The 17,311-nt window shown below is 40.3% G+C and overlaps 1 protein-coding gene and 1 long non-coding RNA gene across 4 annotated transcripts; one reads left to right on the top strand and one right to left on the bottom strand.

Annotated features, from left to right (window-relative positions):
* Positions 1–4,104: 4,104 nt before the first annotated feature.
* Positions 4,105–9,936, bottom strand: LOC103466646 (uncharacterized). Its single transcript, XR_014087912.1, has 2 exons — positions 7,861–9,936; positions 4,105–5,359 (listed from the first exon to the last, which is right to left on the bottom strand). It is a non-coding gene; the product is annotated as an uncharacterized LOC103466646 (long non-coding RNA).
* On the top strand, positions 7,045–17,240 carry nr2f2 (nuclear receptor subfamily 2, group F, member 2). 3 transcript variants are annotated; one of them, XM_008412367.3, is made up of 3 exons: positions 7,045–7,562; positions 12,137–12,664; positions 14,483–17,240. In XM_008412367.3, the coding sequence occupies exons 1-3, from the start codon at positions 7,523–7,525 to the stop codon at positions 14,755–14,757; spliced, it is 843 nt and encodes a 280-aa protein (XP_008410589.1). In that variant the 5' UTR covers positions 7,045–7,522; the 3' UTR covers positions 14,758–17,240. The 3 variants fall into 3 exon arrangements, with proteins under 3 accessions (XP_008410589.1, XP_008410587.1, XP_008410588.1); XM_008412365.3 differs by lacking the exon at positions 7,045–7,562 and adding an exon at positions 9,989–11,222 and having other exon boundaries at positions 12,119–12,664; XM_008412366.3 differs by lacking the exon at positions 7,045–7,562 and adding an exon at positions 9,990–11,222.
* The last annotated feature ends 71 nt before the right edge of the window (positions 17,241–17,311 follow it).

Genomic DNA, 17,311 nt, shown 5'->3' with positions numbered 1-17,311 from the left:
GAACAAAAATATAATTATCTAGCATAAATTACCTTCTGTACAGTTTTAGACTCTATTCTGTACAGGGACATCTCACTAAATTCGAATATAATCAAATCATTAAACCTAAAAATTGCCAATGCACACAAGGCAAAATATTTTAATGGTTTATTGTTGTATGTTTTGATTTTCATAGCTTTCTTCCAGTAAAAACTAAAAATAAAGGTTATGAAAAAGTCTATAATACATCTGATCAATATTGAAAGAATATATATACGTGAAAAGATCAAGGCTTTCACAGTCAGAGAAGACTGATCGCTTTACAGTTGTCCAGCAGTCATCACTCACCATGATGAGGGTAAACCACATAAGAGCATTGCTAAACAAACCGACAGTTATTTAGGGTCTTATCTAAGAATATTAACAGAAAGTTCAGTGGAAGGAAAATGTGATTTAAAAAAAAAAAAAGGTACACAAACAAGACTACCACAGTCTTGAGAAGATGTGAAGCAAACTCCATTCAGCGTAGACTTCAGTTCAGTGTCGGATTCCTCGTGTTCAGCCCCTTCTGAATGAGAAACAATGTAACAAGTCTCTGACCTAGGCTACGGCTAAGGAGAGTGGCCCAAACGTCTCTTTTCAGTTAAAAGTACATTTAATATTTGATATGAAAATCAATGTCCAAGCGGATGGAGGAAGAGAGGAGAAGCAAAGAATCCAAATCCCCTCAGGTTTAATGTGACATTACCCCAGTCAGTGATGACTTAGGGGCCCATATGAGTTGTTTCAGTTGGTTGACAGTGTGTTACTGAGTTCAGGGTCAGGACATGGAGCACGTCATGCTTTTCTCAGCAGAAGGGGTTTCTGGAGATGCTCATTTCAGTTTCCGTCACAACTTGGTTTCTGCCCACACTGCTGAAAGTAACAATACATGCTCTTGTGACCATGGCATCGCAGTGCTACACTGGCCAGCTGACGGGTCACTATTAAAGCTATCTGGGTTTCTTTTATACCTCAGTAGAGCCTTGGACTGATTGCCTCCATGCCATGCTACATAGATGTAATACTGTAATCTGTGCAAAAAGAGTATCATCCAAGTACTGTCTACAGTACAGATACTTATTCCTTAGTATACTGAGACTTCTGTAGTGCAATTTTAAAAATGCATGTCTAGGGCTTAACATGTATGCTAGTTAATGAAAACATGCAGTTCTGATAAAAATACCCACTGCATGTTTAAGGTTTTTTTGTTGTGTGTGGCAGTTATCCATGAAGCAAAGTTGATATCTTACAGCTTTTAAGGGCAAACACACATTTCTAACACGCTGTGTGTTGAAGTGTGAAACAACATGACTTGTGTTTCCTGGATGGAGACTGGTGAAATATGGCAGAATGAGGCAAAGCTCACCAAGCATGAACAATGAAAGAAATAAAGACACCAGGTGTTGTTAAGGAAAACAAAAGTTATACGCTGCCATTTACTGAGACAAATCATGCTAATTGTGATATTTACAAAATTAATTAGCATAATTTCATTAGCTTGCATGTTCATCCTGTAAATTTTTTACTCCAGCTTCCTCTCAGAATCCAAACCATGTCATGTTATTTACTGACTCGAACCTGACTTTGTGTGTGACTGTGGCTATAGTTGTATAATAAAATGCACCACATCTCTTCCAGCTGTTCAGCATCAGCCAATTAGTTTACCAGCAGTATAACTCTCCCAAAGCTGGTCTTCATGAAATGCGTGTAAAAATCTGAAGCCTTTTTATTTTAATCGGTAACTCTCTCCTTCTGTTTAGGTTAGTTATTGTGAACAGCATTTTGCATGTTCAAAACGTGCAGTCTTCTTCAAAAATGATTTCTTTTTGCCATGTCTTGGTAACTCATTTATCCCATACTGTATTTTCAGATGATGGGCTGAACCTGAACCTAACCACACTTTAATCTTCTCCACAAGTATTCTTCTGTTTTCCGTAGTTCATTCCTTGATCTTCATGATGCCATTTGTTCACTACTTCACTTTAACTATGCTACAAGTTCTTTTTTTCATATTTTCTCTTACTTTTAATCAACTTTGTAACTAGTTCTGGTAAATGTACTTATTTTTTTATGTACCGCAATGAAAACACGGCAGCATCATTGTGATCCTACCTATTCGTTTGGCTTGTAAAAGGATAATATGGACAAAGTGTAGCGCTCATTTCATGCCATCCAACTGAAAATCATATTAGAGAACATTAGATTATTTTATCCTAAAGGCCATGAAATAAGCAATTTGAAGTGTGGCAGTTACAGCTTGTTTGAACAGGCAGTTTGTGTTTATGTTCTAGTTGGACAAATGTACATACCTCAGAATTTGAGAGGAAAAAAATAAGCAATAAAGAAACCACCTCAACCCGGGTGATGCTTGCAAAATCTTACTTTGAATTCTTAGAAAACCTTTTTTCAATAACCAAATTAGCTTAAGTAACACCCATCATCGGATTTGACTGAAGAAGCTATCGAGTGTCAGCATCAGGTGTTTTATTTGCCGGTAAGCACTGATAGTTACACCACCTCCTCATGTTCGTAAGGTTTTACATACACCTGCCCAGGTCCCCCGCTGATGCTGGAAACTGAATGCCTTGACTCTAATCTGTGATGCAATCAGGCTTTTAAATGTATTACTGCCGCAGATATTGACGTAACAGTTAGTTCCCTATCAGTGTTGCATCATGTTTTAGAACTTTACATTGTTGAAATTGGAAAAAAAAAATCTTCTTGTTTTCTTTTATTAAAGGGACATGTTATAGTGTATACTTTTAAAATCAATATGGAAGAATTTTGCAGTTATCTTTCAAAATATATTTATGTTGTCTTGATATTAAAGTCTATTAACCCAACAAATCCCAAACCCTAAACATATCTTTGCCATGAAGATTGAGCATATCATAATAATTGAATTCTGTCCATGAACTGGAACACACAAATGCCTGTGCCCAGACACAAGCTGCTATTTTTGAGTAAAAATATCATAGTTTAATCATACCACAGCATTTATATAAAACTATAGTTTGAATAGTTTCTTAGTAGGTGGGACTTTTTAGGTGCAATATATCTAAACAGTCTGATTTGTCATATTTGTGAGCAAGAGAAAAGTGTAGTTGCCTTCTTTTAGCCAGCTGATGCATTGTGGATGGCAACAGGTAGGGGAGGGGGAGCAGTACTACGATGAGCTCCTTACAGAAAGAGAAAACTCCAGTGTTTTCTTTAACATCTGAAAGATAGAACTTTAGTCTGTAGGAACCTGTTTTTTCTTTATTTGTTCAATTGAAATATCTGTTTCATTCATTTTGTTTTAAAGATCTGTAAGTTAAATAAATCAATTTAGTATCAACAGAGCAACTTCAATATTTGTTCTTGAAAGTGAAAGTAAAAGAAACATGTTTATTTCTTCATAAAGATCATGTATATGAATTCCGTTTTTTCTTGAGTCAGCTTCACATAAAAACACAACTTTTCTTCCTTCTTACCTTGCCACTGTTCTTGTTGAGGTCTTGGTAAATTCCCTTCTTGTTTCGTTGTGGTTATATTCCCGCCATCAATCAACAATGATCATCAGTCAAATGAAATTAAATCCTAATATTAATAAGAAAACTTGTGCTCTGAGATTTAAAAGTTGATTCCCGTGGAAGTGAAGAATTCCAGAGAAAATATTAAAGGGTAGCTGCCTTTGCTTCCAGCTGTCAGATTTGTTCAGAGCCATCGGCATGGAGTCCAGTTGCCAAAAGACACATCCCGTTTCTTGAAGGACTTTTTTGTACCTTTGCTCAATTCTTTGTATGATTTTAGAATTTTTTTTTTCTTTTCCGATTGTTTCTTCACTTGTTCGTGCTAATGTTAGTTCAGCTGGGAGATAAATTTTGAATATAAAACAGTTTTACTTCATCCACATCGTTCATCTTTACTTTTACCAAAACATTGTCTCTGAGACATTCAGAGGAAAAGAAATATAATCTGTTAAGTCAATTTAGAGGCAGTCAAAACTTAGAAAATCCCCCCTGACCTCCAAAAAGCAGTTTTTAATTTATTTGACCAGTGACAAAATAACATGACATGTGACAAAAAACTCAGAAACATCAGTGACTAAACAGAGATCATTTATTTGAACTGCATATTGTTATTGCCAGATATAACAATACAAGCCACAACGAGTCCTTTTTATATGGCTGCCTTGATTTTATTTCAAGACCTACTAAAGTGGTGATTTTATTAGAAGATATTGGTATCATGGTGTGAATATTGTTCAAAAGGAACATTACTTTGATGTCCTTGATGGCTCTTAATATGTGTTTTCTATCACTGTATCATCACCTCTTTTGATTATACCTGAAAATAAGTGATATAAAAAAAAACATAAAAACTCAAGCTCTGAGGGTAAGCTGAAACTGAAATGCGCCTCTCCATACGTGTGTGTACTTTTTACATACTCACCCTTACAACCACAACACACCTTGAGTTACAGTAACCCAAAACCCCGTCTGTAGCCTGGGGGGGGGGCACATGTGAGCCACGTCTGGCTCTGCGCAGAGTGCTGTCGCGACTTTCTCTCCTCTCAAACTTTTTTTTCACTCCTAGCAAATGAAAAAGAAAAGGAGTGTGAGGTGAGAGGGTGAGAGGACAGCCCACCCTTCCCACCCATTTAACAGAAGAAAAAAAAAAACAGAAAGAGAAGAGAGGGCTCAAAGAGGCACACAACACAAGAGCCTGGTCCAGCTTCAAAAGTTGCACTGATGGTCACTATGCTGCTCCTCTGGGACAGATGGGATTTAAGCTGCTTTTGCCAAAGGGTACTTCAGCAGTAGTTTCTGTGAGGTTAGAGTGCACTCATCACACAATTCCCTCTATCCAGACTTTCCCAGCAAGTCCTTCGAGTTAAATCATTGACCCCCTGGCCATTGTTGCTACAATGCTGCTGCCTGAAGTAATCGTCGTGTACGCTCCATCCATCCAGTCTTTAGCTGCCAAAACATCACATCATTTACTCCACTCATCTTTCCCTCTGCAGTTTGGATCACTTCAGACCCAGCAGCAATAATTCAAACAATAGGTATTTGCAAATACATTAAGAGCATGCTGGCAGTCAGCCCGAGTAGTGATCATTGAGATAAATTGATCCCTATCTGTTTAAATTGCCACTGTAATCGCTCGTTGGTGAATTGAACACAGATATACTGTGTTTGGGATCTGCTGGCCGTTTAGACGGCAGCCGTCAGAGGAAAACAGACACGGTGACTGAAAGTGATCTATGTTGGTGACTACATTTAGTGAAACATCTAAATGTCCGTACTCACCCCCACCCCCCCACCCCCCTCCAAACACTATGCTTCTTTGTAGTCTGCAAGAATAAAGCAGAAAAACACAATTTTCACAATAAAAGCAAATGTCTAGTGATGTGTGCTCAAGATTTTCTCAAGTTTACATGAGATATGATTAATTAACAATAGAGGTGCACAATGTGAGAAACTGAGCATCTTAGAAGAAAAGTCAAACTATTTTAAATCTGCATGCAAAAAATCAATGTTAATCAAAATTGATTATTATCATAATTTGAATTATTATATTGATTTGTAGTTTATTTTATTCAGACACAACCAACAGCTTTCAAATAACTGGTCAGTGCTCAGCATCTATCACCATCAGATATTACTGTAAAGAGACAGGCGATGAAAGCTCTGCAGCAGACTGATGTCACGAAACACTACAGATACATTTGATAAGAAACAACCAATCGTGATGCTTTTTTGAAAGACGTGTGTTACATATTTTGGGGGAAATATCGTTGAGAAACTTATTAGGTTTTTTCCCACATTTAAGTTTAGCTGAAATGTTTTCTTTCTTCTAAATGTTCTGAAGCGGAACAGACGAGTTTCTGTCCCGATTCCGCGGGCATCTAATTCAATAAGACTCTTGAAGTTGATTAGCCTGGTTAACCTTTGAACCAACGCGGCTGTGGAAGGGTTAATCGGGCCGGGATCTTGGAGACCTGCGGGTCAGAATCCATCTATCTGCATGAAAGAGGACTTGGTGAAGCCACGAATAAGTCAGACGCATTTTTTTTTTATTATTGAAATTTTAACTTTCACCATAAATAACAGACCTTGAACCGTCGCTAAATATTTTTTTTCTCACTTTTACTATTGTTGTTTTCCTTTTTATTTTTATTCTGAACATATCTATTTGAATAAAACTGCCTTTCCAGTTAAACGGTATGAATTCCACCAGCTATGTCCACCTCACGCAGCGCGTGGAGCTTTTTCTCTTTGCAAGATCGTAAATCTCAACTATTATCCGTCGCTCTATCGATTAATTTAACTGCAATCATCCCAATCAGCACATCTCCTCTGCTGTCTTCCACATTAAGGACCCGCCGTTTGTTCCACCAACAATAATAAAGTGATTTAGTCCTGTTTTTTTTTTTTTCTTCTTCTTCTTCTCTCCCCTCCCTCAACCCCAGCCTGAGCATGAGAAATCGTTAAAGACCCAGCTATTTGTGTGTGATCAGTAAATATTTAGTGCGGGCGACATCCTCTGTCTCAACTTAATCGATACTGATCCCGTTGGGCAGCGCTATTGTTGTGCGCATGGTGGCTTGCTGAGCATTTAATACTTTTATCCTCTGCTTGAAGGCGACACGCAGAGGAAACCTATGAAGCCGGGGAATAGAAAAAAGAAAAGAGAAAGGGGGGGAAAAAAAGAGTATTTGGGAAATGTTTCTGCATCCCACACATTCCATAAAATAATTGTTGCAATACTTATATTAATAATAATAATCCAGATTTCAATATGTATGGCATATATTGTCGTATTTGAATTAAAAAATATATATATTCAATTTATATTAGTTGCATTTAAATTTTAGTCCAAAATTGCATGGTGGCTTATTTTCAAATTGCAATTGCAATTTTCATTTAATTTGCAAAAATGCACAATTCCGCGTTACTAACTCGCCCCACTTAAAGACAGGTGTCTATTCTGGCTGCACCCCCCCCCCCAACCCCCTCCTCCTTCTCTTCCCTCCTTCTCTCCCTCTCTTCCTCTCCTCTCCCCTCAGCATTGCCCACACAAAGCAGCGGCGATCGAGCGCGCTTCGGCCACATTACTGTAGGAGAGAAAAAGGCGCACAGGATCTTTGCCGCTCGCTGCTGACCTTCCCCGGCTTGCTTGTCGTTTCCAGAAGGCATCACACATGCTGTTCTGCTCGGACGACACTTCAACCTATTAGGCTGCATTTCCTCTTAATTCTTCACGCAGCAGCAGCAGCAGCACATGACGTGAATCAGTTGCTTGTTTCGGCTCCCCGAAAAGTTTTCGCACGCTCATCCTCAGCAGCAACAGCAGACAATTGCACATCGTTTCCAATAAACAGCGAGCCTTTCTTTTTGGTGCATGCAAACTCCCCGACTGGGTTGGAGAGGAATCAGTCTGAGCACTGTGTCGAAAAGGGGAAGACTAAATTTAATCTGAATAAGAGAGAGAGAGAGAGAGGGGAGAGAGGAAGATGCATCCCGCTACGGACGAATCAGCAGCATTTGCATTTGGTAGGTTTGCTATGAGAATACAGCCTCCTGACTCGCTATTAATGTTGAATAAAAAATAAATTATGAATGGCTGTTTGCAAACTTTGCAAGACTTATCGCGGTTATCTTAGAAATTAATGAATGAGGGGGTGGAAAAAGTCCGTGTTCGCTGCACAGGCGCTGGAATACGATTCGCGTATAGATTCCTGATGCAGCTCTTGCAGCTTATTTTAAAGGGAAACGTTTTGAATTGAAGCTGATAAATAAAGCAACGGTGCTTAAAAAAAATGCATCATAATTAAGAATTATAAACACTCACCTTTTTCTATGTGAAACTGGATCCTCGCAGCGTCTTCTGGGATCGTTTCCACTTTCGCTGGATCTGTAAACGAAAAAATAATAATGCAAGCAAAAAAAAATATATATATATATATATTCGGCTAATTTCTCTCAATATTTGATGTAATTCGGTTTGAAACAACCACTGGGATTAGTAAAGGTAGCGGGGAGGGGGAAAAAAATGTGCAAAAGTAAATCCAACTCCTGCAGCTATCAGAGCTTTTTCCCTCCCATCCACGGTTGTGTTGAGCGAAATTAAAACAGTCATCAGTTTAAACTGCAGCTCGTTAGTTTGGTTGGTCGATGCGAGAGACGAGACTGAAGCTGTTTCCGTCTCGGATGGCTCCTCTAAATTGAATCTTATTTGAAGAGAGAGAAAAAAATCATACGCTAGGGGGCACCCATATACTGTAATACATCCTGAGACAATGCTGGTGGATAGGGCTGCTCTCTCTGTCGCCCAACACACTGACCTGGCTGGAAGTTCATCTCCACGGCTGTGAAGTTTCACCTGCAGTTCAAAGCTACACTCAAAGTGAAACAGTTTTGCTGCTTCTTGCTTTTTTTGTTGTTGTTGTTTTTTTTTTTAAGACTGGAAATGCTCATTTATCCCTACAATCACTAACACTTTTGGACATGCAAACCGTCCGCATCAATGAGTTGAATTTTTAAATGGACATTTACTCCTGCAGAATGTCTTTAGTCAGGAAGTATCTCCACAAATGACACCTCGCTTTATTTCCCAGGATGTCGTCTCGCCGCCTGTCCTGCATGGTGGTGGCTTCTGACATGTAGTGATAAATTTATAGTTTTGGATGCAATCTCTGTGCTTTTTTCTTTTTTTTCTTTTTTTTTTTTTGACCACATGTAGACAAAGATTTGACTTTTGGAGGACCAGATTTTGGCCCCTTGTGACCCAGTTGAATTAGAGGGGGAAAGATCTTTGTTGCCTCTGGGATGTGCAGACAGAGGATTTCAGTGCACTGCCATAACATCTTTACGACTGTGATAAACAGCGCCTGGTTAGGAGCACTTACAACCTTTTAAACCTGCATAGAACCACTGCAACTTCAGTGAGCGAGGATAACGGAATTTGATGCGTGTTTTGTGCAAAAAAGTGTGCAGAATTATTTTCAAAAATAGCAACAACCTTACTTGGTAAGAGAGACTTATTGGCTCATAATATGAGCCATCTCTGCGTCTTGTAACATGATAATACACACTGCATACTGTTTTTGTTGCTGTTTTCACAAAAAGTTTTACTTTGAAAGCAATTCAAAGTACGTCACTGTAAAGTTGTCGTGGTAAAACAGATGCATTCTTAACGGTTCTGCACGTTGTAATGTTTACCTTATCTCACATTTAGATTTCCAGTGCAACATCTAAGCTGCTGTATTTTAGAATACTGCATATAACCTAAACTAAACCATCTGCTCATGACTAAACTGAGCATTTTTGGTTAAGCTACAGAAAACAAATTCTGTATTGCACGCCCTGGGTTGTAAAATCGAATTGGAGCACGAATTATAGCAAACATTTACAGCAAAAACAATTGATGTTGAATTCTGCAGGAACTTAAAGCCTTTCCACTGTCGTAAATGGCACAGCAGCATTATTTTTAACATTAAACGGACAGCAAAACGGTGATACTTCAACAACAAACATTTTAGAGTGTAATCCATGTTCAGGAACTGGAACATCCTTGGATTTTCCAGCATGTTTAATATACTGCAACCGGATACAAGAGGAGGAAATTATTATTTTTTTCCTTCACGTAATTCCTAAAGCTTTGTGGACCTATATGTGTGCAGGCTTATATCTCATATAGTCTGGGGGATTTTGGTGGCTCTTTCTTTCGGAAAACGTCTCCTTTTAGGACCAAGCGGCCCTCCTCTCGACCTCCATGCTGGCTCTGGCAAGGTACCAAGTAGCACAAGTGCCGACTAGCCAATAGGGTTCAGGGGGAGGTCCCTGAGCTCTGACCAGTCAAACACACTCTCCTTCCTTATATGGCAGCCGATCTCCATGGTAACGTGTGCTAAGTTGCAGCAGTCGTGTCAAAGTTCACTATATAGAGAGCTCAGTGAGCTGATCAGAGAGAAAGCATTCTGCCAGCCCGGCTCCTACCAATCGCAAATCACTTCCTAACCTCCGCCTTTTTAACATATTTGATCACTTTGATTCTCCGCTGCTTTTTCCTATTATTTTTCAACGCACGGAGGAGGTTTTGTAGGTTGTGATCTTTGTTTTTTTTTTTTTTTTTTTTTTTTTAGGTTTCTTGTTTTTACTGCTTTTGGTTTTTGGAGGGGGAAGAGAGTTGTCTTCATATTCCAAGCTCTCAAAACACAGAGCTTCAGCTGCGCGCTTGCTTGGCGCAACCTCACGAGGAGGAACGGGAAGAAGACGCTGCTTATTCTGATTTTTTCTTTTTCTTTTTTCTTTTTTTGGTCATCATTTGGCTGGTTTTCCTTCAAGACTTGTGCTGGAACTTGACAGTAGAGCTGCTACAGCGTGTGTGTTTTTGTGCGTGCTGCTGTTGGGAGCCTGCTCCATCATACCCAGAACAGTCCCATGCTACCTCGGTTGGTTCTTTTTGACATATTCAGCCTACCTTTCCTCCCATTGATGGGTGTGCTGGATGGCTGACTGTAAGCGCCCCTGGACTTGGCCTTTAAGCGCAAGGCAGCCGCTCAGCTCGCCGTCGCATCAGTTTTGAAAGCGTGCCTCCCCGGGCGTCTCCAACAGCAATAAAGCCGACAGTTTTCGGGAGATCCGGAGTGGATCCAAACGCCAGGCTGTTACAGTCCCCCGAGTTTTTCCTTGAGACATTCTCCACCGCGGGCAGCAAACACGGCAGACAAAAAGTTTCTCTCCGTTGACTGATAGATATGGCAATGGTAGCGTGGAGAGGCTCCCAGGACGATGTGGCTGACACCCAAGGCGCCCTTTCCTCGCAGACCCAAGGAGGACTATCCCTTCCCACCCCTCAGCCGGGCCAGCTGAACCTGACAGCCTCCCAGATCGCCCCACCGACCCCTCAGACTCCGGTGCAGGGACCCCCGAACAACGCGCAATCCACGCCGACGAACCAGACGTCGCAGCAGCAGTCGGAGAAGCAGCCGCAGCACATCGAGTGCGTGGTGTGCGGGGACAAATCTAGCGGCAAGCACTACGGCCAGTTCACCTGCGAGGGCTGTAAGAGCTTCTTCAAGCGGAGCGTACGGCGGAACCTCACTTACACATGCCGCGCCAACAGGAATTGTCCGATCGACCAGCACCACCGCAATCAGTGTCAGTACTGCCGCCTCAAAAAATGCCTTAAAGTCGGCATGAGACGGGAAGGTATTGGGATTTTTTGGTTTTCCTAATCCGTGTGTGTGCTTGTGCGTTTGCAGACCACCCGACACGAACGCTTAGGCTATTATGTCGTCCTCCATAGTCCCATTCTCCTATTCTTCCAACCCCCCCACCACCACCCCCACCCCCCGACTGCTCCATGCAAGGGTGTGCGGCAGGAGCAGGCAATGGAGCCGCTCTCTGTGTTGTGCTGGAGACCAGGCTTTCTTTCTCCGCTTCACGTCCAGCTCCACGCAGAGCTGCGTTTAAAACAATGTAAAAATGGCCGTGGTCTTGTTTTTATTATTATTACTATCATTATTATTAATATTATTGTAATTCAATTCGCGTGCAGACAGCCCCACGAATAGATGTTACACTACATAGCCTCCTGCGCTGATATGGCGAATTATGGGATAGCGTGCTCTGGCTACATCTCTGTCGCTTTATTTTATTTCTCTCTGTGTCTAAAGCTGGACATTACCGTAAAACGTGCAACGCCAAACAAATGTGAGAAAAGCCCTGGGAAATATGTACATATAAGAAATAGCGAAAGTATAGGCCTGCGTGTGTGTGTGTAAAATGGAGATGGATTGCTAAGTAGGTTAAGGGTTAAACATGCAAGGTCTGTCTTTGTGTTTCCTTCACAGCCAGCTAATGCTGCTGTAGCTGATAGAAAAATGTGTGCGAAATGGCACATTTTTATTATTCAGAGCGTAATGTGTTTTATTACAACCTTATGGTTGTGTGCGTTAAACCCAGCGAGTGTATGTCTGTGTGTGTTGATGAACTGTAAACGTGCTGTTTTTAAACATGTATTTTCTCTGCACTTTTAGTCTACATTTCTGTATTTCTAAACGGAAATCTCTGATTTAGTAGAATTCAGGCTTCAATATCTGTAGTTTCTCTTTTTACTGCAGCCGTGCAAAGGGGACGGGTGCCACCCACACAGCCACACCACGGTCAGTTCGCCTTGACAAATGGAGACCCACTCCACTGCCATTCCTACTTATCCGGATATATCTCTCTTCTGCTGAGAGCGGAGCCCTACCCGACGTCCCGCTACGGCAGCCAGTGCATGCAGCCCAATAACATCATGGGCATCGAGAACATTTGCGAGCTGGCGGCCAGGATGCTCTTCAGCGCCGTGGAGTGGGCCAGGAATATTCCCTTCTTCCCGGACCTGCAGATCACAGACCAGGTGGCTCTGCTGAGGTTGACGTGGAGTGAGTTATTCGTACTCAACGCCGCGCAGTGCTCCATGCCCCTGCATGTGGCTCCTCTCCTGGCGGCGGCTGGCCTCCACGCCTCCCCAATGTCGGCGGACAGAGTGGTGGCCTTTATGGACCACATTAGGATCTTCCAGGAGCAAGTGGAGAAGCTCAAAGCTTTGCACGTTGACTCTGCCGAATATAGCTGCTTAAAGGCAATTGTGCTCTTCACCACAGGTAAGAACAATAGACAAGCGCAGTCAAAGTTCACAGAGTGCGTTAATGTCACTAACCTGCACACACTGACGCCAGCCAAAGCAACGCTGACCCAAATATGTATCTGCAACTGGTTTAAGGCTGTTGCACGTGTGACATCAGCTTAAAGCTCCAGTGTTGGACTCACTCAGCTGCTTTTTGGACGTGCTCACCTACTGAAATAAATACACAATTAGAGAACTGATTTATAAGACACACTGGGGTGCGGTGACAAGGAAACAGTCTGCCTTAAACACAACCCTTTAACAGTTGCCATAAGCATCATAAAAATCTATAATACAATATCAAATAACCTGCAGATTTTTTTTTGTTCTCCAGCCATTTATCAATGTGTTTATACCCCACGTCTTGTTTGTAGGAAATGACAGATATAAATGATGTCAGGCTCCAAAAGGAGAAGGGGGAGGGAGCTGGCTAGGAAAGACGAGCCTTAACGTCCCATTTGCACAACGTATATAAGAGCAAAGCGAAGGTTTTCAGCGCTCTCATGTCATCCAGGGACATATGAGACAGAAACGCGCAGGACTCTTAAGTAAACTAATGCAAAAAAAATAAAAATTCCATGCATCTTTCATGCAGCAGAGTGTGATATTGAGTAGTGATTGCTTTCTAATTATTATTATTATTATTATTATTATTATTATTATTATTATTATTATTATTATTATTAAATATTTATTAGTATGCGGTTGTGCGCCTTTTTTTAACGGGGTTTTCTAGGCCCTTCTGGAGTCGCTCCAGGAGCGGGGTCATGACCCAAACTTCCTCCAGCTATTTTCTTACATTAGCCGCAGCTACAGACGAGACAATGCAAGAAAAGCAGCAAACTAGACTCTAAACGAGACCTTGCACTCCACCAGCCTCCGTGTTCCGCGGTTTGCTATTGTCTTGGCATTTAAAAGAAATATCACATTTTCAGCTCGTTGAACTTTAGTATTAGGCTTTTATAGAGCTATCAAGCCACAATTTGTCTTCTCCGCATACCTGAGTCCCAACATGAGCTGTAAGCTTGAGTGACACGCCTTTTTGCTTCCTCGGTGGTTTGCCTGTTGTCATGCATAAACTTTACAAACTTAACCAATGCGCGTACAAGTGTTTTTTTGGCACATTATCAGCTGCCGCCCACATGCAACAGCAGCGCAGATCCACATTATGAGTCTCTGACGGTACAGTATGACGGCTATTCCGTAGGCTATGAGCTCCCTCTCTTTTTTTTTTCCTGCTTTTGCTTAAATCTCAGCTCACTAAAGGTCAGTAGGTCTCCGTGTCTTTCCCTACTCCAGCCCCCCCTCCCTCCCGCCCCACTTCTCTCTTTGCTCCGAGAAAGATGGGGCCATCAGAAAAAGAAAACCAAAAAAAAAAAACAAAAAAAAAAAACACTGCGTTCAGCGATGAATATGCTTAATTATTTAGTTCGCCTTTTAAATGGCTGCAGTCAGAGAAACAGAAAGCGACGAAAGAAGGAGGCAGAGATGGCTTTTTAATCATCTGCCTTTACGATGATGACGTGTTTTGTGTTACTTTATTTTTTGCATTTTCTTTAATAGTATAATATATAGTCAGGCGGAGTTACTTTGTAAAAAAAAAAAATTTTTTTTAAAGATTTGTGTTGTGGATATGTTAAATACATATTTTGCATTTTAAAAATATTTATTTTAAAGCTATTTATTATATCACCTCAGTGGTGACCAAGCTCCTGGTGAGAGGAACACTTTATTAATGATTATTTGCTTTCCACCCCCCCCCCCCCCCCCCACTCCCCGCCTCCCTCCCTCTCAGATGCTTGTGGCCTCTCAGATGTGGCCCATGTGGAAAGTTTGCAGGAGAAGTCCCAGTGCGCCCTGGAGGAATATGTTCGGAGCCAGTATCCCAACCAGCCAACACGGTTTGGGAAGTTGTTACTCCGCTTGCCTTCCCTCCGCACAGTCTCTTCCTCGGTCATAGAACAGTTATTTTTCGTCCGATTGGTAGGTAAAACCCCCATTGAAACTCTCATCAGGGATATGTTGCTGTCGGGGAGCAGTTTTAACTGGCCTTACATGTCAATTCAGTAAAAACCAGGAAAGAGACGAACTTGAACGGGGGGGTGCGGGGGGTTGGGGGGGGACGTAGGGGGGCTCTGAAGGTGTGTGTGTGCGCGGGGGAGAGGGGGGGGGATTCATTGATTATAGCTGCTTTTGTGGAAGGATTTAAAAACGGCTGTTACACGGGGCTGGCTTTCATGAAGAAAGACATAAATGACTGTGAATTCAACCCCCACCCCTCTACTCTGAGAGAAAAAAGAAAAATTAAGACATCCAACTGAACTTTCAAAATACAAGCTCCCACAGTGTTCAGCAAGAACAACATGCTCCTATTCATTTTTTTTAATGAAAGAAGAAAATGAGGAAAAAAAAGAAGGGATTTTTTTTTTTTTTTGTTGATCCTTATGAAAAAAATTTTAAGTATTAAGTGCATTTAAAATGGAAAAAAAAATTGGGTATAAAAAAAAAAAGAAAAAAGTTAAGAAAGGGGAAAAAAATTCATTTTCTGAAATGACTTGTCCTGTGTCCATGTATAGCTGTGTTTTTGTACTTTCTTTGTTCCTCCTTTCTGGTTACAAACCGGCCTATGTGATTTCTGTAGTTCAGGTGATGTTATTTTTTAAGACAATGATTTATTTTAAAAATGGTGAAATAATGTAAAGAAATAAATAAAAAAAAACAAACAAACAAAAGGTTCTAAAGAGAATTAAAACCACAGCAATAGGAGAATAGGCTTAATGCTGCAAGCGCACTTATACACTTAGGAAGACCAATACCATGTGGGGCAAAACTAGGGAGGTGTTGAACTTTATGACCCATATTTTCATTATTTTGTGCTATTATGAAGTTACGGGAGCTGATTTTTTTTATTTTTTATTATCATTTCTTTTCTTACTAAAAAAAATATTGAATCTGCTTGCATGATTCAATCAACCCCCAACCCGCCCCAACTGCCCATCTCATCCAGCTGCAAATATCAGGCATTACTTCTTCAAATTGGACACACCTAAAAGGAAACTTTTAACATTTATTAAATTTGTTATATTTACAAGTCTCCACGGCCTGCTGCTATAGAGGCAAACCAAGAGCAGTGGAGAGCAACAGAAAGCATAACCCCAGCTTGTTGTTGAAAAAGAAGTTGGAGAGGTCAAGGGGTCATAAAAGTTTTGAAGCGGGGCCAGAGCAGCGTTTAATAGCAGTATTATTAAAGCCTCCCTGAAATGTCACCCTTTATTCACTTCAAGCATTAAGTGCCTGACAAGAGCATGATGTGATTTCTTATCAAAACCTTGTTAAAAGTAGGCCTACAGAATAATTTTGTTTTGTTTTTTTATTTTTTATTTAGCTTTTCTTGTTCAGAGGGTGGGAAGGGGGGACGGAAGAAAATTAGATTTCAGTCTAATTTCAGTCGAGTTTCACTTGCAAAACACTGATTTAGAGGCAGTATTCTTGTAAATATAGGTCAGTTCATTTCGACAAGTTTGTTCCTTTATACAAAGTATATGTGATTAAGAAAAAAAATCTGTGGTTGCCATTTTTTTTCTTTCTCGGTAATACAAACGTCTTCAGAATTGAGTGGCAGGTTTTAGCTGGTAGCACTGAAAGTTCTGTTTTTAATGTATATACATATTACTGCGAAAATGTTTTCTTTTTCATGTATATTTAGACTGTGAATGCATGGCCACAGGTCGCTAACCTATTTTACCTTTGATATATAAATGTAAATGTTTTCTCTATCTCTCTCTCTCTTATTCTCTCTTTCTTTTTTGACTGTATAGATATAATCTGTGCATTCAGTACACACTAGCCCTTGTATTTAAAGAGACAGAAAAGAGGGGAGAAAAAAAAAAGGAAAAGGACGTTCATTATTAGGCTACAGACGCAAAACAGGGTGAGCAGATTTGTTTTGTTTTGTTTTACTTTTATTTCTTTTCTTTTTTTTTTCCTTTTGAAAAAAGAAAAAAGGAGCAAATATTTTAACTTTACTGTCATTGCTCCTTTGCTCTTTGACAGGTGCCGTGGTGTGCGTGTGTGCGAGAATGTGTGTGCGTAGCTGTGTGTGCGTGTCTGGAAGCTGCGTTTTGTCCTTGTTTTGAAGCTTTTCTTTAACACACACACACACACATACACACACACAGGAAGAAAAAGGAAAAAAAAAACACCATGTTGTGGTTGAACTGAAAGGGATTGAACACTGATGTTTGGCTGTTCATGGCCACATATGGACCAGAGAATGATACATGATTGTAATTATGAACAGTTTAAACTGACCCACGTTTTTATATAAATATATAAAAATATATGACTGCAGGGTATTGATAACGTATAGATACTTTTTTTATGATTATCATTATTATTATTATTATTATTATTAATTGCAAGTGATATATGTGAGTGTGCGTGAAAGTTTATAGTTGAACACAATTCTTGTTTGTTTGTGTTAGCTTATTGTAAACAAGCATTCTGCTGTAAATTTGTTCTTGGTATTAAATTATAATTTATGAATTTGAAAACAGCGTTTTTCATGTTTTTTTTTCTTTATATATATATATATATATATATATATATATATATATATATGCCT

The sequence above is a fragment of the Poecilia reticulata genome, chromosome 6, assembly GCF_904066995.2.
Source record: "Poecilia reticulata chromosome 6, P_reticulata-male-v2, whole genome shotgun sequence".
Classification (NCBI taxonomy): Eukaryota; Metazoa; Chordata; class Actinopteri; order Cyprinodontiformes; family Poeciliidae; genus Poecilia; species Poecilia reticulata.
The sequence above is the reverse complement of the archived record's forward strand: the minus strand, read 5'-3'. Positions and strand labels throughout refer to the sequence as shown.